The sequence below is a fragment of the Cricetulus griseus genome (assembly GCF_003668045.3).
Source record: "Cricetulus griseus strain 17A/GY chromosome 1 unlocalized genomic scaffold, alternate assembly CriGri-PICRH-1.0 chr1_0, whole genome shotgun sequence".
Lineage (NCBI taxonomy): Eukaryota > Metazoa > Chordata > Mammalia > Rodentia > Cricetidae > Cricetulus > Cricetulus griseus.
In genome coordinates, this window is record NW_023276806.1 from 255,840,138 (window position 1) to 255,864,454 (window position 24,317).

At 42.1% G+C, this 24,317-nt stretch overlaps 2 protein-coding genes across 5 annotated transcripts in view; both read left to right on the top strand.

Moving 5' to 3' along the window:
* The window catches only part of Znf318 (zinc finger protein 318), a 38,108-nt gene extending 22,103 nt beyond the window's left edge, over nt 1–16,005 (top strand). Inside the window, exons 6-10 of one of the 3 annotated variants that reach the window (XM_027389192.2) lie at nt 1,277–1,590; nt 3,995–4,195; nt 4,655–4,754; nt 5,235–5,353; nt 5,626–9,790. In XM_027389192.2, coding sequence (XP_027244993.1) covers nt 1,277–1,590; nt 3,995–4,195; nt 4,655–4,754; nt 5,235–5,353; nt 5,626–8,772 — 3,881 coding nt within the window. In that variant the 3' untranslated portion in view covers nt 8,773–9,790. Of the gene's footprint in view, nt 1–1,276; nt 1,591–3,994; nt 4,196–4,654; nt 4,755–5,234; nt 5,354–5,625; nt 9,791–15,442 lie in introns of those variants that run through there. The other 2 variants (XM_027389193.2, XM_027389194.2) reach the window with 2 other exon arrangements.
* A 5,581-nt stretch (nt 16,006–21,586) lies between these two features.
* Crip3 (cysteine rich protein 3) lies at nt 21,587–24,082 on the top strand. Of its 2 annotated transcripts, XM_027389191.2 has the most exons (8): nt 21,587–21,629; nt 21,926–22,020; nt 22,387–22,444; nt 22,545–22,676; nt 23,406–23,477; nt 23,606–23,700; nt 23,793–23,850; nt 24,021–24,082. In XM_027389191.2, exons 1-8 carry the CDS (start codon nt 21,587–21,589, stop codon nt 24,080–24,082), a joined length of 615 nt encoding a protein of 204 aa, XP_027244992.1. The 2 variants fall into 2 exon arrangements, with proteins under 2 accessions (XP_027244992.1, XP_035307857.1); XM_035451966.1 differs by lacking the exon at nt 22,545–22,676.
* The last annotated feature ends 235 nt before the right edge of the window (nt 24,083–24,317 follow it).

A 24,317-nucleotide genomic window follows, 5' to 3' on the forward strand; every position in this document is an offset into this window, starting at 1 on the left:
GAAATACAAAGGTTATCACATTCAGTTGTCAGTCTTCTTTTAATAGTTCCTGAGCCTTTCTATTCATAATTTGTGATTTTAGAAAAGGTCATGTATTTTATAGACTATGTCTTAACTTATCTGATGTTTCTTTATAATTAAGTTGGGGTTATACATTTTGGCAAGGCTACGACAAAAGCAATGTCAAGTTTACATCAAGAGTGTCTTTCAGACCATAGTAAAAATCATTCTTGAAGCTTCTTCCCACCAGTTTTAATTAATGTTTCTACCCTGAGAAACTTGTTTTGATGGTTGCTAAATTATGTTTCTAATTTTATGTAGTATGCTTTCTGTTTTAAGGAGGAATTTCTAACCTCTACCCCAATTTGTTAGTCATTTTGTATGAATGTATATTTATTCAGTGATAGTAGGTTATTATCTGTCATTGTCATTATTTATTTCCATGCTCAAATTTTTCCAAATTTAGATAGTGGGAGCCACTTTGAGTTGATTGTAGTGTCCTTTTGATTTCCTCTTATCACTTTAAGATCTTTTATTTTAGCCCAGAATGTTCTGTGATATTCTATTTTTTGTTCTATTTCCCTCTCCTCTTTTTTTTTCTTTTGGTATTTTTTGTAGCCCACACTAGCCTCAAATTCACTGTGTGCTCAGGAGAGTCTTGAACTCCTGATCCTTCTGTCTCTACCTTCAAAGTAGTGGGAATTCCAGATATACACTGCCTTCCATTTCTTCTGTGCTTTCAAGAATTCATTTGTAAGAAAGAAAAAAATAACAATACTTCTAATTACTGCAACTGGATAATATACAAAAGAGAATAGAACAGAGAAAGATAATTGTTTCTGTCTGAGTTTGTAATGTTTAAGATGAAAAGCTTAAGTTATTTTGTCCTGTATGGATTGGCTCATTAAGACCTGCAGTTTGGAACAAGAGATGACATTAGGCATAAACTAGTGTAGAAATTGGAAGGTGTTCTTAAATCAGATAAAGCCACATAATCTTTTTAGGAGACACATACATACAAACTTGCATATATCACTTGGAGAGTTTGTGGAGCTTCTGAAGCCCTATCCGTAGAACTCTTAACACTATCCGTACAGAAAACAGAATATGATCGCTGGCCTTTCAACCCCATATGGAAACAGAATCTTACTTGCTTTATTTTTTTGTGGAAAATGATTTTGTAATGATATAGCTCTATAGGTTGCTACTTACAAATTAAAAAAAAAAAAAGAATTCTCTTAGTTTATCTCCCTTGGATTTCTTTTGGTAAATATTGGCCATTCAGGGGAGATGTTGCGCAAGAAGCGAAGGGAGAAGGATGGTCACAAAGATCCCCTTCTGATGGAGGTGAGTCGACTGCAGGATAGCATTATGAAGGACATTGCAGAGCTGCATAAAGAGACAGAAGAAGCAGAAAAGAAGCAATCTGAACTGGACAAAGTGGCACAGATCCTGGGAATTGACATCTTTGATAAATCCCTGAAGTCCTCAAATGACAGTAAAGAGTCTACAGAGAAGCCTGAAAAAGGAGAGAAATCTAAGAGCCCAGAAAGAGAGTTATTGACCTCAAACTCTTCCTCTAACAACCAGGTAACGATATAACTTCTCTGTTATTTTTTTCCCCTAGGGACTGCTGTAGAGGCTTTCAAGTACGTTTTTGAAACAGGCCCTTACTGTGCAGTCTTGACTGGCCTGAAATTTACTATGTAGAACTACCAAGCTATCCCTGAACTCACAGTTATCCCCTTGGCTCTAGAGTGCTGGGATTAAAGACATGCACCACCACACTCAGTGCTACTACAGTCTCAATCCTCTCGTCACACAAAGCTAGTGGTTGTGATACTCCCTTACCTATCTCTTGACCTCACTGTATGTCTCTCTTCTCTCTTGTTCAGTGTCATTCATCTAACCAAGGTTATCATTTCCTAAGTGCCGTTTTCTTAATCTAGTGGCTAATAAATATAAATAAAAGCATTTATTATTGATAACTATTTGGGTAGTTATATTTTAAGAGAGAATTCAGGCTGGTTAGCTGGCTCAACAGGCAGAAGCACTTAACTATACAGGCTGGATAACTTGAGTTTAATTCTCAGAACCTGTAAAAAGTGGGATTCAATGTCATTTTTATCTATAAATCTAGCAGTTCTAAAGTGAGATGGCCAGTAGAAACAATAGAATGAGCCAGAAGCTCAAGGGCCATTGTCTTAGGGTTTCTGTTGCTGTGAAGAAACACCCTGACCACAGCAATTCTTATAAAGGAAAACATTTAATTGAGGTTGTCTTACAGTTGCAGAGCTTTAGTCCATTGTAGTCATGGCAGAAAGCATGGTGGCATTCAGGCAGATGTGGTGCTGGAGAGGAGCTGAGAGTTCTACATTCAGATCAGAATGACAGGCAGCTGGAAATGAAAGTCTCACTAGACCTAGCTTGAGCTTTGAAGACCTCAAAGCCCACCCCCTAGTGACACACTTCCTCCAACAAAGTCACACCTGTTCCAACAAGGCCATATGTCCTAATAGTGCCACTCCCTATGGTCCTATGGGAATCATTTTTATTCAAACCACCACAGCCACCTAACTTAGAATATGCATCATAGCAACAGAAACAAAAGATACCTTTCCTCAATAAGGTAGATGCAAGAACTGACCCTGAAAGTTGTTCTCTGATTTCCAAACATATGCCAGATCACACATGAACCTTGCATGTGTACACACACACACACACACACACACACACACACACACACACACACACACACACACAATGAATAGAATTGTTAACTCAAAGATAATTAACTTTTATTGATTACTTTTAAGCAGTTTAGGAATATTTGATCTGATTCCTTTAGTCATTCCATGGAAATTACTGTCTATTTTATTTGTGTGCAGCATTGGCTTTCCATATGTACCAAGACACATAAGAGCAGTGATTTGACTTGTTACTTATTTTCTTTATGTTCTTTAACCTGCTAGCTACCTTTTACTATTTGTTTCTCTTTCTAGTTATTTTGATTTTAATTTAACATATTTGTTTCCATAGGTAATACATTCAATATCTACTAAAGGGTATAGTGAAATGACTCCTATCCTCTGTTGTCCTCTAATTCCCTTCATCAGAGGGAGTCAAACCTTTCCACAATCTTGGCTAATATATATATATATATATATATATATATATATATATATATTTATAATTACATTTAATTTAGGGGTGTGTGTTTGTGGGTGATAGCACATGTGAGAAGGTAAAAGGACAACTTACTTCTTCCACTTTGTTTTTGAAACAGGGTCTCTCTTGATGTCTCTGCTGTGCTTCAAATTGCAGGCTAGCTGACCCATGAGCTTCCAGGCATTTCTCCTGTCTCTACCTCCTATCTCTCCCTAGGAGGGCAAGGATTTCAAATGTATGATACCAAATCTAGTATTTTACATGAATTCTGGAAATCAAACTCGGGTCATATAGCTTTTACTTGCTGAGCCATCACACTTGTCCCATATGATCTTGGTATTCTTTTAGAGAAACTTTAGAATATAAATATATGTGGTTTTTTAAAAAATATTCTATTTTTATGTGTGTAATTTGCCCAATGTATGGTTGTATACCACATGCATGCAATGTCCTCAGAGGCCAGAAGAGGGTGTCAGATCCCCCTGGAACTGGAGTTATGGGCAGTTGTGAACCAACATGTGGATACTTGGACCTGATTCCTGGTCCTCTACAAGAGCACCAGTGCTCTTAAAAGCCATCTCTCCAGGTCCAGTAGTTTTGTTCTTGATATGAAAGAACTGTAGGACCTAATTAGTTTTCTTGAGCTTTGAATACAGGTTCTATTAAGATTCTAACCATCTTATGTAACTTTTTTTATTTTAGACACTAGACATATGGTCATAATTTCTATGCTCATACTTCCTATGATTATAACCATCTGCTTTTTTGAGAGTATATAAACCTAGTCTGCCTTGAATTCTTTATAAGTGTAAGTTTTCCTCTCTAGGAATCAAAAGTAAATGAAAAGTCCTGTATTAAGAACCCTAATTCTGCTGAAAGCCTCCAGCCAACCTCTAAGCAATCTGACCAACCTGTTGCTGTGTATGAGTATTACGACGCTGGTAATCACTGGTGCAAAGACTGCAACACCATATGTGGGACCATGTTTGACTTCTTCACCCATATGCACAATAAGAAGCATACACAGGTAGGTATCCTGACCACTGTTGTTTTCTACTATCACCCTCATTCCCTCCAACTTCTATGCACCCATCTGCATTACAAAGCTGGAAAATGAAACATTCTCAAATGGGCAGGAGCCCTAGTCTGAAGAGTCAAGAGATAAGAACAAAGGAGATACCATCCCCAGGGCTCAGTTCAGGGGACCTACTATAACTAAACACCATACAAGTGTAAGTGAGGCTTCTGTCTCTTTTGATTCCTTGAGTACCTGAATTTTTATTTCTCTATTTCTAGTATTTGAGCTAACATGTTTTTACCTTTTCCACAGGTGATTCCGTTTAAACAGTTGGCAGAGTTGGTGGGTGGGGGTGGGTAGCTAAGGACTGCTGGTTCCATGGTCTGATATTTAGGGGAAGAAAAAGAAAAGAGTGGGTCATTGAGATTTTAGTGCTGTTGTGTGAGCGCCTCTGCCTCTTGCAAATAGACACTGGATCCCTACAACAGACCTTGGGCTTCAAAGACCCAGAGTGAGGCTAAGCAAGACACTGTAAAGCGAACTGACAAGATAACTGTTCCTGCAAAAGGTAGGTTTCCTCCCTCTCTGCCTTTTCAACTAAAATATATAAAATATTTTGATATGTTTTTTATTAAGAATTTTGAAAAGTCTTCAGAAATTTGTTTCTTGTCTTTACAAGTAGTCAGTGTGCTTACTGCATCTGTTTACAGATGATCCATGGGGACTTAGTACCTACTTGAGAGCTTCTCATGCAAATGAGTGAATTAACTATTTGGGAACATGGTTTTTAAATCTCTTCTAAGATGCTTAGTGCATGTTAGAGCTTAAGGAATGGATCTGGTATAGGGAGTACTGATCTAACCAGGCTAGGCAATGTACCCAAGAGATAGAAAGAATAATAGAGAGTTCAGGCCTTAAGCCAGACAGAGCATGCCCTTGGGATTCATCTAAACACTACTTCTGACTCAAAACAGAGTGATGAGATTTGCCTTTGGTTGCTGTCAACCTTGATGGAACAGGCTTACTTCCTCTTTTCTACTTTTTTCAGGCTCTGAGTTTCTGGTTCCCATCACTGGATTTTACTGCCAACTTTGTGAGGAATTTTTGGGGGATCCAATTTCTGGAGAGCAACATGTGAAGGGTCACCAGCACAATGAGAAATACAAGGTTGGTCTTTGTGGTTCTTGTGGAGCTCACTACTTTTCTGTACTAATTCCTTTGACTTTGTCAAATATCAGAGTTAGAAAGTTGCTGATATTTCACATCCCATCTAACAACTAGGAAGTTCTCAGTCCTGGTGAGCGATGCTAAGTTAATTGAATTATCTATAGTTGTTTATCTTTCCAGTGATTTATACTTAAATGAGTCATAGCAGTGGAAATGGCCAAGACTTTCTTATAGCAACTTGATAATTGAGCATTTATCTTTTCTCTTTCCAGAAATATGTGGAAGAAAACCCATTGTATGAAGAACGAAGAAATCTGGACCGCCAAGCAGGCTTGGCTGTGGTCCTAGAGACAGAACGACGACGGCAAAATGAGCTAAAGCGCAAACTTAGTGAGAAACCAAAGGAGGAGAAGATAGAAAAAAAGGCAAAAGTTGTGAAAGAAGCAAAGGAAGATGACAAAACCTCCATAGAATTAGAGGACCAGCTCTCTGAGGGTGGGAATTCCCCTGAAAAGGGTGAAGTTAAAAGGAATGCTAGCCTCAAACTCCCAGTAAGAGAAGAGATAAAAAAGGAGTCATCAATAGCATCGTCTTTCGGAAAGTTCAGTTGGAAGAAGCCAGAGAAAGAAGAAGAAAAAGGTTCAATGGTGCCTCTAAGTGCCCCTAAGGAAGACACTATAGAAAACAGTAAGGACAAAGATGATGGAAAAGCCGAAACTGGAAAGACAAAGCCCATCAAAATTAAGCTTTCTGGGAAAACTGTTGTGGCACATACCAGTCCCTGGACACCTGTTGTTACAACCTCAACGCAGACTAAGATCCGACCCAACCTGCCTATCCCATCCATGGTACTCCGAAAGTCAGGGTCAGCTACAGTGAGCAAGCCTGCCCCTCTTAACACCTTTCTGTCAATCAAATCCTCTGGGACCTCTGCCAGACCTCTGCCAGTGGTTAAAGAGTCTTCATCTGATCTACTGTTGCCTCCAGATATCATCTCCAAAGCTTTTGGAGGGGAAGAGGTGATTCTAAAGGGATCTCCAGAGGAAAAAGTGGAACTGGCTGAAAAGAATGAGCCATCCCAAGTACCTGAGCAACTGTTGGCTCTGCCACCACCACCACCGCCACCACCTCCACCTCCACCTCCACCACCCCTGGTTATACCTCATCTGTCTGCCCCATCTCCTGCTCAAGCAAATGTCTTAGCTCCAGTGAAATCCAATTCAGTTGTATCTCAGACTCTCGGTCTTGGCTTCCAAGGTCCTGAGATTTTGAACTCAGGGTTGCCTGTAGCCTTCACGGCCTCAGAACAACCAGCTGCCATTCCTTCTGATGAGACAGCTCCTGGGGTGAGTGAGAGTGACAGGGACCAGACCCTAATCTCTATGTTAGTGCGGCCTCCACCACCCCTCTCAAGTGTATTCAGTGAACAGGCCAAAAAATTAGAAAAGCGAAATTTGTGCTTAGCAACAGCCAATGCTAAGGACCTATATGACATATTCTACAGCAGTGGTGGGAAGGGGGCCCATGAGACTAAGCTGAGTGGTAGTCCATTGGCCAACGGGGAAAACAGCAGCCTCTTTAGAACTGAAAATTCAGATATCTCTTCCACTTCTACTTTGAACAGTAGTGTGTCCTCAGAGGATCTGCCTCAAGATAGTGGTTTGGTCACTGCTCCTGTAAACAGCAAACTTGAAGATCCCATTCCAAAAGGTCTGGTGTCCATAGGGAAATGGTCAGTTGTAGATCATATAGACCCCAAAAGTAGAGACAGCAGCTATAGCTTCCTACAGCCTCTGACAAGGTTGTACCAAAATAGGCCTTATGAAATGGTTGTCCCAAAGACAGACACTTCGGCTGTGTGGACGTCTGCTTCCTTCCAGAGTGACACTAATAAGGATAGACCTCCAGAGGGGAAAATCAAGTCTGACCTGGGAGAGCCAGGGCCACCTGGTACAGATTCAGCTTCTCATCTGTCAGATACACACTGTCATACCAAGGGGTCTCAGAAGTTAGTAGAAATTAACTTCATAGATAAGCAAAACAAGAACCAAGAGTTGGGCCAGTCTGAGGATTGTAGAGAAAGAGAAATGAAGAGAAATACTGAACTAAAAGAAAAGGTAGCAGTTGAAGAAGAAGCAGGTACCAACATTGGACTCCACAGCATAGAAGATTCCAATTTGAACCATGGCAGCAGAAACACATGGGAAGGAGAAATAGGACAACCAAAATTATCAACAATTGACAAAGAGGTGGAACAGTCTAGGAAATTGATGACAGGACATGAAAATCCAAGCAAAGTAGTAATTGAATCGAATCAGTCTCTTGCTTCCAAAAGGGCAAAAATAGACTCATTTCCATCATTGCTCCAGAATCCAAAAGATGTGCCTGAATTACTTCTGCTATCCCCGCCTAGATCAGATATGTGTTTAAAGAAACCAGAGACTTGGGAGAGTCCAAAGAAACCAGAAGGGAGCCCAGAGAAACCAGGGGTGGAAGCTGTGGAGCTACAAGATACTCACCCAGAACTAACAGTGGCAAAAGAAAGCAAAGCCTTAGAAAACTTTGAAGCTACACATTTAAAAGCAGAGGGGCTTGTTACCTTGAGGAATCTGGGGGATGTACATGCTGATTTCCGCAATGTTCAAATAGAACAAGCACATAGATCACCAACTGCCCTGTCACAGAAAATGTGTGAAGAAAATTCTGTACTATCTGTAGTGTGTAATCTTTCCAGTCCCAGTGACTTTGAACCAATACAATCTTTTTCTGGGTTTCTGTTAGAATCTCCCAAAACTTTGGTGCTTAATTTTGGAACAGAGGGTGAACATAGTTCATCTAATTCCAGAAATGGGAGAATCGCTTCTAACTGTCTAGAAACAGGACACCCTGTAGAAAATGTTGACCATGACTTAGGAGGTGAGAGAACACACCAGGCCCTTGACCTGTTGGCTGGAGGAATGTTGTCTGAGGAAGTAAAGGGAACGTCACAGTTACCAGAAGATTTACTCAGAGTGGAGTCCACGACAGTTGGCCCTTCAGGCCTTGGACCATCTCCTTGCCTTCCAGACCTTGTTGACTTTGTCACACGGACATCTGGAGCTCCAAAAGAGAAGCCGTGCTCTCCGCTCTGTGAGCCAGGTGACTTTCTTACGTGTAATTCCTTGGGTATGGGATCACCACCTCTAGAAATTGTGAATGTATCTGTCTCAGAGGTAGTTTCTCAAGCAAGTGAAGACAATGACAGTGCTTTGAATTTGGTGAAATCTCCAACCTCAGGGTCCCCCTCAAGGGATCAGGTGGTTGGAGGCAATATGGACCCCCAGGAAATAACTGAACAAGAAGCTGCAGTTGATGTCATTCCAGACCACACAAGATCTAGTGTTCATGACTACAGCAGCCAGGACTACCTGAACGGATGAATCATATTGGGTTTTAGAAATTGGACCCCAGCTGACCCAGGACTAGTTGGCAATCTCATCTGGAGCCTTCACAGTAAATGTTCATGGGAGCTAAAGAAATTTGCCTATTTTCCCCACTCCTTTCCCTTTAGACAAATTAATCTTTACAACTTCTCTACATATCTGTTAAAATATTTTCTGTTAAGTTTTTAAAATTTTGGCCAAATTATTTTCTCTTTGTCATTAAAGTTAAATGTCTATCTGGCTCACCACAAAGTGTGCTTTGATTTTGGCTTTGAGGCTGCCATTTATGGAATGTGAGCGGGGAGGGAACAGCTGACTTCAGTTACTATGTTGTATTCCTACCTACTTTTCTGGGCAATTGATGGCTGTCTGGGAGAAACACCAGAAAGCTTGCTGAAATGGAAAACTTCTGAAGAAAGAATTGTTCCTCCCTTAGGTTTCCATTCATTCGGATGAGACTACCTTAACATTGTTAGAAATGCAACGTGAGTAGCCTTTTTGCTTGCTGTTTAACTTCCCTTATTGGCATGTTAGCTCCATCCTTCCTTACTTTGTTGCGTTTGCTTCAAATGGTCCTGGTCACTTGCAGACTTATTTGGAAATGGCCTCAGTAAAGGAAAGAAAAACTGGCAGGCTCAGGTTTGGAAGACGACAAACCGGTAAGGCTTATTCCTGGCTCAATACCATGAGCGTTTGTGTTTCTGAGGTCTTTTAGTTTTGAATTGACCTTTGTTCATTATATTGTGGTCCAGTAACATTTTATGTTAAATTATCAGCCACTTCTGTTGTGAACTCTAAAAGATCTGAAATTGGGATTAGACACATTCTCTGTTCCACAAGCATAGATGTAACTAACTCTCTACCTTTCCCTTACCCAAGTTATTGCCATCATAGTGTGATGTTTTGGGTTGTACATTTTGTTTAATAAAAGATTAAAGAATTTATGAAGTTGGCTTGGACAAGTTTAACTATTTTTAAGGTGTTAATTTTTTGGAATAAATGTATTCATCTCACACTTCTTTCTGGGTGTTTGTCTTGACACCGTACATATTTGAGCTTCGAAAGAAGCTAGAGTAGTGAACTGCCACCCTGCAGCTTTCCACCCCAGTCTGCAGCTGTCCTCCTCTGGAGCTACTCCCTTCTTGTCAGAATATGAGGCTGTACAGTCTGTACCCTGTGCTGCCTGAGTGTGAAGAAGACAGTCCTGGTCTGGCATTGGAGTCTCCTGTTGTGGAGCTCCTTCTATGCCCTTGTGTTGGCTCTCCCTGGTTGCTTCCGGAAATGGGGCTCCAGCAGGACATTACATTCAGGTGCTTGGTCAGGATGCACTTGAGAATCTGGGCTCAGGCCTTGGGTCTTTTACACTCTGTTCCAGTTTCCTTCTGCCATTTCTTTGTCAGCAGTTCGTAACCAGACTCAACAGAGACTTGAGCAGAATCAGCCTTACCAGTATCTTTCTTTAGGATTCCTTCCCTATCTCCTTATGTATAGGCTCCCTAGATTGCATTTGGTGAGGATACATACCTAGTTTTTCCAGAACCTAAGTTAATTCCAACTTACAAGTCATGGCCTCTGTTGTGAAAAGGCATGGATGTGAGACACCTAGGTGCTTGAATATGCTCAGCCTTTTGCTTTGCTCTGATTTTGGATAAGTTGCTTTATATCACTAGAGTTGACATGTTGTGTTTGTACCTCATCTCAGAATCAAGTATTTACCTGAATAACCTTTGATCTACTTTTCCAGAGTAAAGTGTGAGTGTGTGTGTCTGTGCAGTATATGAGAAGGCATGCACAAGACAACTTTGTGGAGTTGGTTCTGGGGATTGAATTTAGGTCATCAGGCTTACCTGGCAAGCACTTTTACACCCTGGTTCTCCCGTTCTTTTTAAACTGAAGTTTGACTTGAATGTGCTCTTGTCCTGGAAACTGTAGAGTGTCTCCAAAAAGTGCTCTTTAGAAAAGCTGAAACTCTAGTGGGTTTCAGAAGAGATCTTCTTCAGAAGATGTCTCCTCTGCTGTTGAAAGAAGTAATCTGCAGGAGTTTAGGGAAAGATAAATTAAAATGCCAATTTGTACTGACTTTCAGGCTGCAATTCTACTTCTCTAGGGATTAATCATACCTAGATTTAACTTTACTCCCTTTCAGAATAAGAATCTTTCCCTCTAGTTTAGTAGGGGGTAGAGAAGGCTAGAGAGGGAAGAAGCAGTATGTAGGGCAGACCTAGTTTAGGGTGCTGGACTTACCTTAACTACATAGAGAACTTTGAGCCTTCACTTTAAAAAAATTCAGAGTTGCTTCAGGGTGTATTCCAAAATTATTTATAAATCTAGGGTTTCTTTCTTTCTTTTTTGTTTTGTTTGTTTTTGTTTTTTGAGACAGGGTTTCTCTGTGGCTTTGGAGGCTGTCCTGGAACTAGCTCTTGTAAACCAGGCTGGTCTCGAACTCACAGAGATCCACCTGCCACTGCTTCCCGAGTGCTGGGATTAAAGGCGTGTGTCACCAACACCCAGCTAAATCTAGGGTTTCTTCTAAAATATTCCCTTCCAAGAGTTGAAGGAATGACATTCTTCATATCTACCCTAAAGCAGCAGAGGGAACAGAGCTTTTAGGATAATGTAGTTTGCAGGAGATGCTGCTGGCTTCACCCTTTGATCAATGACATCTAGCTTTGGAGCCCATCCAGGGAAAGTAATACAGAACTTCATCTAACTTAGAGTTAGATGTTCTAATTTGTTATCACAGCACTGAAAGTATGATCTTGGAAACTAGGAATGGGCTCAGATCTCTTACATGAACTTGTGTTGTAATAGAATTACATTTAAGTCAGGAACAATCTTTCTTTTAATTTATTTTTACTTTGTGTTCATTGGTATTTTGCCTGCATGTATGTCTGTGAGGGCATCAGAAGCCCTGAAACTGGAGTTACAGACAGATGTAAGCTTCCATGTGGGTGCTGGTGATTGAACCCAGGTCCTCTGGAAGAATATCTTAACTGCTGAGCTATTTCTCCAGCCCGCCAGGAACAATTCTAATTGAATGATTTAAGCAGTGAGAAATTACAGGATAATATATATATATATATATATATATATATATATATATATATGGGCATGTAATAACAAATAATGAAAAAAGAGGCCATAAATTTGAAAGAGAGCAAGGAAGGTATATGGGAGTAAAGTTAGCAGTAATGGTTAAATATGGACAAATGCCTACTTTGACCCTGTTTGCTTACATTACTCCCTAACAGTCCCTTCTGCTTTGTGGATGCTTTTTCTGCCTTCTAGGCCATCTTTCTATTCATAATGTCTCACAGAGCATGGAACCCTGGAGTGATCTTTCTGCTAACACTGCTGAACAATACAGACCTAACCATTCTGCTTCATCTCTAAAAAATAAAAAGGTGATATAAAGCATGCAAAAAATATGTCTTATCAGATCCCCAGCTTCTGGGACTGAAGAAAATGGAGAGTGGACATAGGTCATATAAAAACAGTATGTATGGTGGGAAAGGGGCAGTTAGTGGAGGCGGCCTTGGAGAGGAGAGAGCTGTAGCAGAATTAAGTGAGGTGGTTTCTTTTTCATATACTTCAAACAATTGCATCTCCTCACTAAAGCTTACCTAAGTCTTCATTCATTGATAATTTATTTGAAAACAATAGAAATGTGGGGTTTGGGGTATAAGCACTTTTGTCTTTATTTAGAGTTTAACTCTTTATTTAAGGGTTAAGTTTAATATGCTTGCCTATAAAGCATGCATATTTTTTGCATGCTTTATATCACTTTTTCATTTTTTAGAGATGAAGCAGAATGGTTAGGTATGAGTATTTTATTTACTGTATTGTTCAGCAGTGTTAGCAGAAAGATCACTCCAGGGTTCCATGCTCTGTGAGACATTATGAATAGAAAGATGGCCTAGAAGGCAGAAAAAGCATCCACAAAGCAGAAGGGACTGTTAGGGAATACATTTGTATTCATTAGCAGTATAATTAATGTCCTTTCATAAAATTTCTTTTTTTTTTTTCAAGATTATAATCGCAACATTTCTCCCTTCCCGTTTTTCCTTCCAAACAATCCCATATACCATCCTTGTTCTCTTTCAAATTCATGGTCTCTATTTTCATTATTTGTTATTACATACACATATATGCCTAAATATAACCTGTTTGGTCTGTATAATGTTGTTACTTGTATGTATGTTTTCAGGGATGACAATTTGTATTGGATAATCAACTGTTGTGTACCTCCCTGGAGAAGACTGTTAGCTTTCCTCAGTGTCCAATAGGTGTAGGTTGAGGTCTTGTGGCATGTCTATTGGTGTCCTCCTTAGTCAGCTCATGTTTAGGCAGTCATGTTGGTGAGACTTTATAGGTGTAACTTCTGACATTGCTAGAAGACACACTCTCAGAGCAAACTTCCTACTCCTCTGGCTCTTAGAATACTTTCTGCCCCCTCTTCCACAGTGTTCCCCCAGCCTTAGGTATAAGAGTGTTTTGTAGATGTATCCATTGGGACTGGGTAGAGTTTAATTTTGCAGTTATGTTTAATTAATTCATTTTGGTTTTGTGGGGTATTTTCTTTAAGACAGCTTCTCACACTAGCCCAGACTGGCCTAAAATTAATTGTAGGATAGACTTAAATATACAAGTCTTCCTGCCTCAGCCTCCCAAGGGCCAACATGTCTGGCTTGCCTATATAATTTTAATTATGTGTACAAGTAATACTTTCATTGATAGTGCAATTTTTAAAGTTTATAATCTTAAAAAATCATCAGTATCCAAATATACTGACCCGTATACACTTGGAAGAAAACGTCCATAAAAGTGTATGTTTATGTAGAAGCATTTCATATGGTTATAATTTTATTGTTATGTGTCTCTTTGACTAATATATGCCCACTAACTGCACTCTACGAGAAGTCATTTTTGCTTACTGTGCTTTCCCCCCATTGTATTCATAGTGAACAATTGCCTAGTACATAGAGAATACTCAATAAAAATATTGTTGAGAAAAAATCATTGTGGTAATAGCTGTTTTCTTTAACCGTTTGTTAATACTTAACAATTTGTACATGGTTTAAAAATTCTCAATTGCTGCCTGTGTTTCCTGAGTGCTTAGCATTCTAGAAGCCAACTGTTTTTTTGTTCTGTTCTGGTTATTTGCATACAAAGCTCTGTGGTAATTAACATGTATCCAGGCTTCAGGTGGTCCCCTCTTTTCAGTAACACTCTGGTGTAGTGGTATCCGGTTAGGAGAGGAACACTATCCTTACAGCTCCTAGAAAAGAAGCTGAAATGGGAAGGAGATAAACGACTAAACTAAGAGTCAGCAAGAAAAGGGCTGGAACATTTTGAGAACTCTGATTTTTCAGTTGGCTTCTTCCTTCCAACCAAATAAAGTATGTTGATGTCAGCCATTCAAACTCCAAAATTTCTATGATTGGCTAAAGGAATAATTCAATGTTTTGTGTCCTAACATTTTCTTGATATTTCATCACAACTAAAACTATTTCATTTCTGGATACAAAAAAATAAACACAAAATATACAAGGTTATCTTGTAGGAGGATCATTTTTAATTTTTATTTCTATTTTAACCTTCTGACAATGAAAATGCAATTTATATAATATACACAACATATGTATTCACACATTCAAGACAACATTATGATGAAGTTGTCTAGTACTAAAAAATTATAGGTCAGGGCTTTTTCTGTATATGTCTGTGTGTTTAAAAAAATCAATTTTTTCCAGGCTGTGTTTTCCTGTTCAGTACACCCTGACTTCAGCTTCTGTCATTTGTTTTCTTTCCATCAGTACAAATAGGTCCTGATATTTTCCCCCTCAAGACTTAGTAAATTACTGCCACTGCTACCAGGGCACCATACCTTTTTCAAGAATCTCTACTTTTTTCATTCTACTTATATACAAACACTTGGACATTAAAGGTTATCAAGACATTGTCTTCACAAAGCTAACTTTAATGCAAGTCCACAATGGCTGTCAAAGTTGTTACTACAGACAATAGATTGGAAGAAAATACTTATCTAGATGTAGTAACTTAAAGCTTTACAGACTTGTGTTACTTCCATTCATGAATGATCCAGGCAAATAAATAAATAAATAAGCAAACAAATAAATAAATGTTTCTGTTGGTGAGATGGGTTAGCAGGTAAAGGTACTGGCTGCCAGGCCTGATGACCTGAATTCAATCCCACCCATTGGGTAGAAGAAAAGAACTGACTCCTGTAAATTGTCCTCTGGCTTCCACAGGCATGTGCCTACACACACGCACACGCACATGCACACACACATGTAAACAAAATTATTGTTTGGCTCTCAGATCTCACATCAGATAGCTTACAGCTGCCTGGAACTCCAGCTTCAGGAGATCTGGCATCCTCTTCTGGCTTCTGTGGGTACTTTCACAAATGTGCACACCCCCCACCACCACCACCACCGCAAGCACAAAATTATTAAGATTGTTTAAAAGACTTTAAAAACAACTGTGGAGAAAGCAAAGACATAAAAATCAACCTGTTGAAGCATTATTGCATCTTTCCTCTGATACTCTTAGGATTGCATTCAGCTTTCCTGTGCCCTCCTGCATTACAGTGGTTATGATCACACGCTTATTGACTCTTACCCATCTATCTTTTTCTTTCCAGGGGGAGTCCCAGAAGTCTCCAGATTTTCAAAAGGAAGGACTGAAGTGGACATTTCTGCCCCAGGAATGCAGGCATGGAAAAGAAAGAGACCATGGAGTTCATGAGCGTCCTTTTGGCCAGTAGACACTCACCCTTGGGCCTGACTTACAGAAGGTGGGTGTGGCTATTTGCAGCTATATGGAGAAAGCATCTTGATTTTAGCTACCAGGATACAGTTGGTGAGTAAATATGTGTATTTGTGTCTTTATATCTAGAGGAAGAACAAGCTAAGAGCAGACATAATGAGTGTATATTTTAGACACCATTGTACACCTTATCTAGCATTGAATAATTTACTAAACTCCACCTATCATGTTAAAATTGTGGGAACTGGTAAGATGTTTCAGTCAATGCAAGTGCTTGCTGCCAAGCCCTGTGACCTGACTTTAATCCCTGGGGCCCACAGTGGAAGGACAGAACCAACTCCTGCAAGTTGTCTTCTGACCTCCACATGCATGGCATGAGCATAAGTAAATAAATAGATAAATAGATAAATAAATAAATATAATTTTGAAAAAACTGGACTTCAAGCTTTCCTATTCTTTCTGGACCGTGTGTCCTGGTCTCTTCAGGAGGTAGGCTCTTTCTTGCTTATACCCTCACTTTCTAGTTCATGTAAAAATAAAGGTAAAATTGGATATGGTCTTAAAGGAGTGGGTTATGTAAGTGCACAGAGAAGATCAGGAAGGAGGGCCAATCTTAAAGAAGATGCTGAAGAAGTACTAGGTTGGGTGTGATGGTGCCTTTAGTCTCAGCATGGGGGCCAAGAGGCAGGCAGGTCTCTGTGGGATCAATGCCAGCCAGGTCTACATACTGAGTTCTAGGCCAGCCAGGGATACATGGTGAGACCCTGGACAGACAGACAGACAGACAGACAGACAGACAGACAGACAGACTGACTGACCTTATGCATGAAGGCCTATGGAGACCAGGAGAAGGTGTAAGATCCCCTGAAACTGAAATTAGAAACAATTGTGAGCCACTATGTAGGTGCTGGGTATTGAACACAGGTCCAATGGAAGAACAGCCAGTGCAGCCTCTTCAGTCTTACTGCCTTTGTACACACTGAAACATGTGGTTGGCACACAGGAGCAAACAAGCATCCTTACAATTACCAAGGAAACTCTTTATTCTGCTTATCTAAAGTGCTGGTCAGCTGGTACTTTTATGAGCCTCTGTGGCTTAGATATTATGGGCTTAGTACTGTAGTGGAAAGGAGAATCAGGACCCAACAAACTTAGCCTAACTTAGCCTTTTAAATGCCTGTGATCATTTAAATGTCATCTACCACAGTTACAGAGCTGTCCAGAAAATTCTCAGCCCAATTTTTCTCCTGATTTGTAAATCCAGGCACTTTTAGAGTCATGGACATGTAGTTTACATGTTCAGAACTATGGTTTTGGTGACTTTCAAGAATGGTTTTGGTGACTTTCAAGAATACTCAACACTATAAATACTAATCTAAAAAAAATGTATTACTGAAGCTACTGAGAAGTAAAGTGTTTCAGGGCCTCTTGCTACCAAGGGGTTTCTAGAGCAGGACCCTGCAGACGAACCTGTAGTGTTCTGTGTTGCAGTGGGGGTGTCAGTGGAAGAAAGAGGGCCACTCCAAAAATACAATTCAGGCTTATTAGCAACAGCAGCAGGAGATCTGGCTTCTTATGAACTGACTGACTGTGGCTTAGCAAAAGCCTCCTTTATTGTTACACAAATTGCACCTCTTAGTAAGTCAATTTCCAAATACCAAAGCCAAAGCCTTACCTGGTGTTTGAAGTTTTGCCTAAGCAGTTCTCAGCATGAGACCTTGTTTGCCAGGTCCTCTCAAGACTAAGTTATGCAAAGACTCAGATTCCTTCAAAAGAGCAACTCCAATAATAATCACTGAGTTTAAACAAAACCTCAGAGCTTAGGTGCTGTCACTCAGGAATTCAAGCCACAGATGCAATGGCTATGTGGAACTCTTATGAACCAGTAGAAAACCTGGGGCCAAGACAGCCAAGACTTTTGTCACCACTTTGTCTAGCTCCAAGTCTGTTCTCATTGCCTGTCACATTTCCTCTTCCCAGGGACAGTCAGAGGTTTTGGTCATGAGCTGTCATCTCAGTTTGTGATTCCTGTCACAAGCTAGCTCGTTGGTGTCTGGAGCCTGTAACTGAGGTGTACGGGTATAGTCCGAGGGGAAGAGAACATTGCTAAATAATGTCTTTCCATCAGGTTTTTATTTATTTATTTATTTTTCTGGAATCCACATATATTAAAATGCTAAACTGTTAGCTGAGCAATGGTGGTGCACACCTTTAATCCCAGGAGACAGAGGCAGGCAGAAGCCAGCTTGGTCTACAGAGTGAATTCTAGGACAGCAAGGGCTACACAGAGAAACCCTGTCTCAAAAAGGAAAGAAAAGAAAAGAAAAGACCCTAAACTTTTAATTTAAAATATAATTAATATAACATTTAATTTTTATTATAAAACTTATAATTTACAGTGTATAGTCTTCTAGGTTTTGATATCTTCAAAGTTATACAACTGCCACCACTAATTCCAGAGTCCATGCCTCCTCCACCTCTATTCTTTTTTCTTTTTTTAATTAATTTATATTTTACATTGCAATCCCAGTTCCCCCTCCCTTCTCTCCTCCCACTCCCCCCTCCTCCCATCTGCTCCTCAGATAGGGTAAGGCCTCCCCTAGGAAGTCTACTAAGTCTGTCCCATCATCTCGTTGAGGCGGGACCAAGGTACCCCTCCACCCCCACACCCCTATGTCTAGGCTGAGCAAGGTATCTCTCCATATAGACTGGGCTCCAGTAAGTCAGTTTGTGCCTTAGTATTAGATCTTAGACCCACTGCCAGTGGCCTCATATACTGTCCCAGTCACACCATTGTCACCTGTATAAAGGAGTCTAGTTCGGTCTTAATCACCCTATCCTCAGATCACTCCTACCATCGGCAATCAGTGGTACTTTCTGTTTTTATGCGTTTACCTCTCTGGACATTTCATACAGTCATACAATGTGTGGTCTTCTGTGTCTGGTTTCTTCTACTTAGCATAATGTTCAGGTATCATATATCATTACATCATATCTTAGGGCTGAAGACTGTTCCATAGGGACATACAATATTTTTATCCTATTAGTTGATAGACACTTGAGTTATTTCCACTTTAGGACTACAATAATACTATATCCACATACAAATTTTTTTTTGTGTGGGCGTGTTTTCAGTTCTCTTGGATGTTCACCCAGGAATAGGTAACACTAACTTTAAAAAATAAACTTACATTAAAGTGTAGTACTCATATTTTTAAAAGCATACAAATCATCATTGTTTAACTCAATAATTTCCATAAAATGAACATAACTCATTACTCAACACCAAGTAAAACAATAAGAATATTAGCTGGCTGTGGTGGAGCACACCTTTAATGCCAGTACCCAGGAGACAGAGGTTGGCAAGTCTCTGTGAGTTCCAGGCCAGCCTGGGCTACATCATGAAACCTCTTGTCTCTGTGAGTTCCAGGTCAGCCTGGTCTGTGTTGTGAGATCTCTTATATTCTCTTCCAGCCACTGTTTTCCCAAAATGGGACTACCATTCTAACTCTATCTCAAGTGTTTTAATTGAGGGGGAAAATCATATCACAAAATAGGTGACAGTTTCTCTTAGTGTGATTGTTCATGTTTGTAATCCCCACACTAAGAATTTTTTGAGACAGTATTACTATGCAGCGCAGGCTAGCCTGGAACTCACCATGTAACCAGGTTGGATGACTCTCCTGCCTTAGGTAGCCTCCCAAGTGCTGAAATTTTAGGCATGTGCCAATATGCCTGACACTCCAAATTTTGATGCCCGTTCTTACCTAATTGCCTCACTTTGCCCTTCTAGTAGTGCTGAGTAGAATGGGTAAAAATGGTATCCATATTTGTTTCTGCTTTTTTTGTGTTTTTGGAGACACAGTTTTTCTCTGTGTAGCTCTGGCTGTCCTAGAACTTGCTCTGTAGACCAGGCTGGCCTTGAACTCAGAGACCTGCCTACCTCTGCCTCCCAAGTACTGGGATTAAAGGCGTGTACCCCCACTACCCCAAGGTGTGTGTGTGTGTGTGTGTGTGTGTGTGTGTGTGTGTGTGTGTGCCTTTTTAATTAGACAGACAAGGGGAGATGATGTGGGATGTCCTTCTGTATGCTAGAAATATGTGTTACTTTTATTGCTTGATAAATAAAGCTGCTTTGGCCAATGGCCAGGCAGAATGTAGCTAGGTGGGTAGGTGGGAAATCCAAACGGGTATGGAGACATAGAAGATGGAGTCTAGGAGATGCCATGTAGCTGCCGAAGGAGTAACATTCCAGAGCATTACCGGTAAGCCATAGCCTCGTGGCAATACATAGATTAATAGAAATGGATTGATTTATAAGAGAGAACTAGACAGCAATATGTCTGAGCCATTGACCAAACAATTACTTAATATTAGTCTTTGAATGATTATTTCATAGGCTGCTCTGGGGACCTGTGGACAGGAGAGAAACTGGTCCAGTGGGACTGGGCGAGACAGAAAAACATCCAACTACAGTACTGGACCCCACTTTTCTCCACATCTCTTCCATTAGTACCAAAATTCACACCCAGGGAGCTTTTGTATAGTATTCTACATTCATTCATCAACATACATGTATTATTACATGTGAGATATATTGATATATAGAACAAGGCATTGGAAATACAGTGCTATGTGACATCTCTGCCTCTGCCTCCCAAGTGCTGGGATTAGAGGCGTGTGCCACCAGCGCCCAGCTATTTTTGACACATTTTAAAATCTTTTCTACATCTGTGTTTTTATTTATACTACTTTGTTAAATGTCATTTTTTAAAGAATTCCATCTGAATGGGGCTAAAGAGATGGCTCAGCAGCTAAGAGTCCTTGCTGCCTAGAATCCACAGGGTAGAGCACAGCCACCTGTAACTCCAGTTCTAGGGATCCCAGCCTCTCTCCTGGTCTCTGTGGGCTCTGCATGCACATTAGAATACACACAGGCAAAACATGTATGCACAGAGAACAAAAGTCTAAGAAAGACTCATCTGAGTAACTGTATACTGACATCAAATTTAATACTTATAATAAAGCCTGGTGTGGAAGGATGCATCCTACAATGAAATATATTCTATCTGGCTTTTGGGACAGTGGTTGCTAAGGGGTATTTCATTTTTAAATTTAGTTATCTGTCAATATCATGGATGTGTGCAATATATTCTGATTACTGCCATCGCACACACCTTATCTTAGTCCCTTTTCACTGCCACCACTACCCCGGACCCTACTAGTCCCAGGTTCATGATGTTCAGGTTTGGGTTTCGTTTGTGACCCATTCAGCTTAACCAGGGCCAGCTGTGTGGCCATTGGGTCGAACTATCCATGCATCTCTGTGTGGTCATTAGTGACTACACAACATTTTAAAGTCTTTCAGTTATAAATATGTAGCTGGTGTTTAACTTAAACTTATAAATTTAACAAGTATGATAAACTTATAAGCAAGCCATAGATTATAAGCAGGACTACATTGTGGGACTTACAGACTGGGTTATGAGTTCCTTTAAGGGGCTCTTCATATTGCTTGCATAGCAGTAATGTGCCAGACACTGTTGAAACTAACTTACCCAATTCCCATTACAACCCTGTGCCATGGAGACTGTTGCCATGTTACTGCTCTTTGTACAAACAAGAAACTGGAGGCAGGGGTCAGGAGGTGGGGGGTGATTTACTTGGTGGGCTTCACATCCCCTTGCTCTAAGCCCTCCTCATTAAGGGGGAATTAAACCTGCTGCCTGCCCCGGCATGCTGGCTTGCTGGCTTGCTGGCTTGCTGGCTTGCTTCCCACTGACCTAGAAATGAACCATTGAACTTAGGGCTCCTTCCCTCCCAAGTCTGGATCCCACTCGTTCTTCTAAGTTCTTTAAAGTAAATTGATAATTGCCTAGGTTCCTCAGTTTTTGGTATCCAATGAGCAGCCATAACTCCACGAGATCAAAGTTGGACAGTGGGCGGGGCTGGTGAGGGGCGTGACTTAGTTGCGGGTGCCTATAGTTGCTGTTTGGACTGAGCAGTCCTATGAAGAACCATGAGCTGGACTTGTCCGCGTTGTCAGCAACCAGTTTACTTTGGTGAGGCTGGGACCGAAGAGTAAAGATAATTCGTGAGCTCCGGGGGTCCCTGTGTCACCCGAGTGAGTGAGAGAGTGAGTGAGTGAGTGAATGAGCAAGCGAGTGCCCGCCACACCTCCAAAGTGCCTAAGGCCAGAGGCACGGGGTAGGCTGAAGCTTTCTCCTGGGGATACTATTCATTGTCTCCCAAGAGCTAGACTGGCTGGGCTAGTTCCCCCAGAATGCTGCAAGAGCAAAAGCAGGGCGTCTGGCGCTGGACTGGCCTCTACAGCCTGGATCTACCTTGTTCCCCACAGCTGAGAAAGTCAGCTCCTTAGGCAAGAACTGGCACCGTTTCTGCCTGAAATGTGAGCACTGCCACAGCATCTTGTCCCCGGGTGGGCATGCAGAGGTGAGGCCTGACCAGGGTGACAGCCCTCTTACCACACACCCCTACCCGGATAGACCCCAATTTCAGCCTTGGAAACTTGCCAAAGGCAACCTCAGGGACTACCCACCTGATGGGCCTCATACCAGTCAACATTTGGGAGTCTCAGTGGTGCTGCTGGCTTTGAGGGAGGGATAAGTGGCTGCTCTGTCTCCCACCCATACCCTCAACCTGTAGCCCACAGTGGTAATTCTGACTTGCTAGCTATCACCCGCCCAGTCAGAGCCATCAGACTGGAGTGCACATTGCACCTGACAGCCAGTACTGAAGGCCTGCGAGGCATGCCCTGGCCCTGAGTGACCCCTTCCCTCTGCCTGTGCTTGTGCTCAGCACAACGGGAGGCCATACTGCCACAAGCCTTGCTATGGGGCTCTCTTTGGACCGAGAGGTAAGTTCCAGCCTAGAAGGGGCACAGGGGCCCCAGAACTCTCCCTGTGGTTAGGAACTAGATAGAGCCTGACCTCCATTATTGGGTCTTCTCTCTGCAGGGGTCAACATTGGTGGTGTAGGTTGCTATCCCTACAGTCCCCCTGCTCCGTCCCCTGCCAGCAGCGTTTCCCTCAGCCCCAGCAACTTTAGCCCCCCAAGGCCAAGGGCTGGCCTCCCCCAGGCCAAGAAAAGTAAGTGAAGGTGGACTTCAGCTGTTCTGCTCTCCTTGACTCTTCATGCTACAGAAGCAGTCCTCTCCCGTGCCCTCTGTGCCACAGGCCTGTGACTGCTCTTGGCAGTGCTGTCGGTGGCCCTGGTTTTTTTCCTGTTCTCTCATGTGAGTTGAGTTTAAAAAGTAAACTGGACAGATAGCATGATCACCCTCATTTTGCAAGTGACACTCAGAGAAGACAGAGGACTTAGCAGTAATTAGAAGCAAGGCTTGCCTGGAACTGGGCCTGCACCCTGGCCAGGGCAGTAGAAGGAAAGACCTAAAATGAGGGCTTGTTAGGGTGGGCAACGCCTCAGATTCTTCTCTAGTCCCGGTTCCTTCCTTATCCTCCCCACAGTGGGCAGTGACACTGTGCTCCCCAACACCTGACACCACTGCCCTGGCCAACTCATGTATCAGCTCAGGTTTCCTGATGATTGAGTTACCACCAGCGCTGAAACATGGAACCAGTGGGCTTGTGAGGCCCTGGGAGGGTGACAAGGAGGCAGGTGGTCTCCAATGAAAATGGTCGGTAGGGTGGGATGAATCTTGAACTCAGGGAAGGCAGACTCATGGCTGCCTGGGGTGTGATGTGGTGGGGATGAGTGGGTTTGGGGAGAAGACAGTGCCACACACAGGCAGGGGCTGGAGGGCTCTGCTTAGGGACTGGCCCCGCCACAGCCTTAGCTGGGGCCTCTTCCCATTAAAGGCCCTCCCTACACAAAGACATTCACTGGGGAGACCTCGATGTGCCCTGGATGTGGAGACCCTGTCTACTTCGGTAAGTGACAACAGAAAGCTTGGAGATGAGCACTGGTTAGGTGGCAGAGGGTAGGCTGGTGACAAGGCAGGGAGTGGGCCTTGCCCTGCCCCCAGGATGGAAGAGTCATCCCTTCTCTCTACCACCAGCTGAGAAGGTGATGTCTTTGGGCAGAAATTGGCACCGCCCCTGCCTGAGGTGCCATCGTTGCAGGAAGACCTTGACTGCTGGGAGTCACGCGGAGGTGAGCAGGGCGGGAATGGAAGTTATGTTGGAGAAAGGAGTCTGGAAGTGGGAAGAGAGACCGGCTGAGGAGATTGTTTTTCTGTGTTCCAGCATGATGGCACACCCTACTGTCACATCCCCTGCTACGGATACCTGTTTGGCCCCAAAGGTGGGCAGCATGCATGACCCCAAACACTGAGCCTAAAGTGTCAGGGCCTATGGGGATGTATGCACAACTTCCCTTGTGGTCAGACATCCCAAGCCCCTCCCCTCTCCCTTCAGCCCTTAACCCAACACCCATTCCACCAAAGTCCTTGGTGACAGGGCTTTCTCCTTCAGGTGTGAACATTGGCAATGTGGGTTGCTACATCTATGACCCAGTGGAGATAAGATCCAAATGAGCCATTCACAGGAGTGATCATCCTAACTCAGACTTCCCACCCTCTCCTCCGTGCTCCAATGGAAGCTCTGGAATTCCCCAGTCCTTGGGGGGGGGGGGCGGCAGGCAGGGAAGGCAGTGAAATCCCAGGGGCCTGGGCTTACGCCCTGAATCTAGATTTCTCTGCCAATTCTTTACTTCCCCATTGCTATCTGGATGGGCTACCCCACTTGGAATGGTGATCTCCTCGCTTCCCA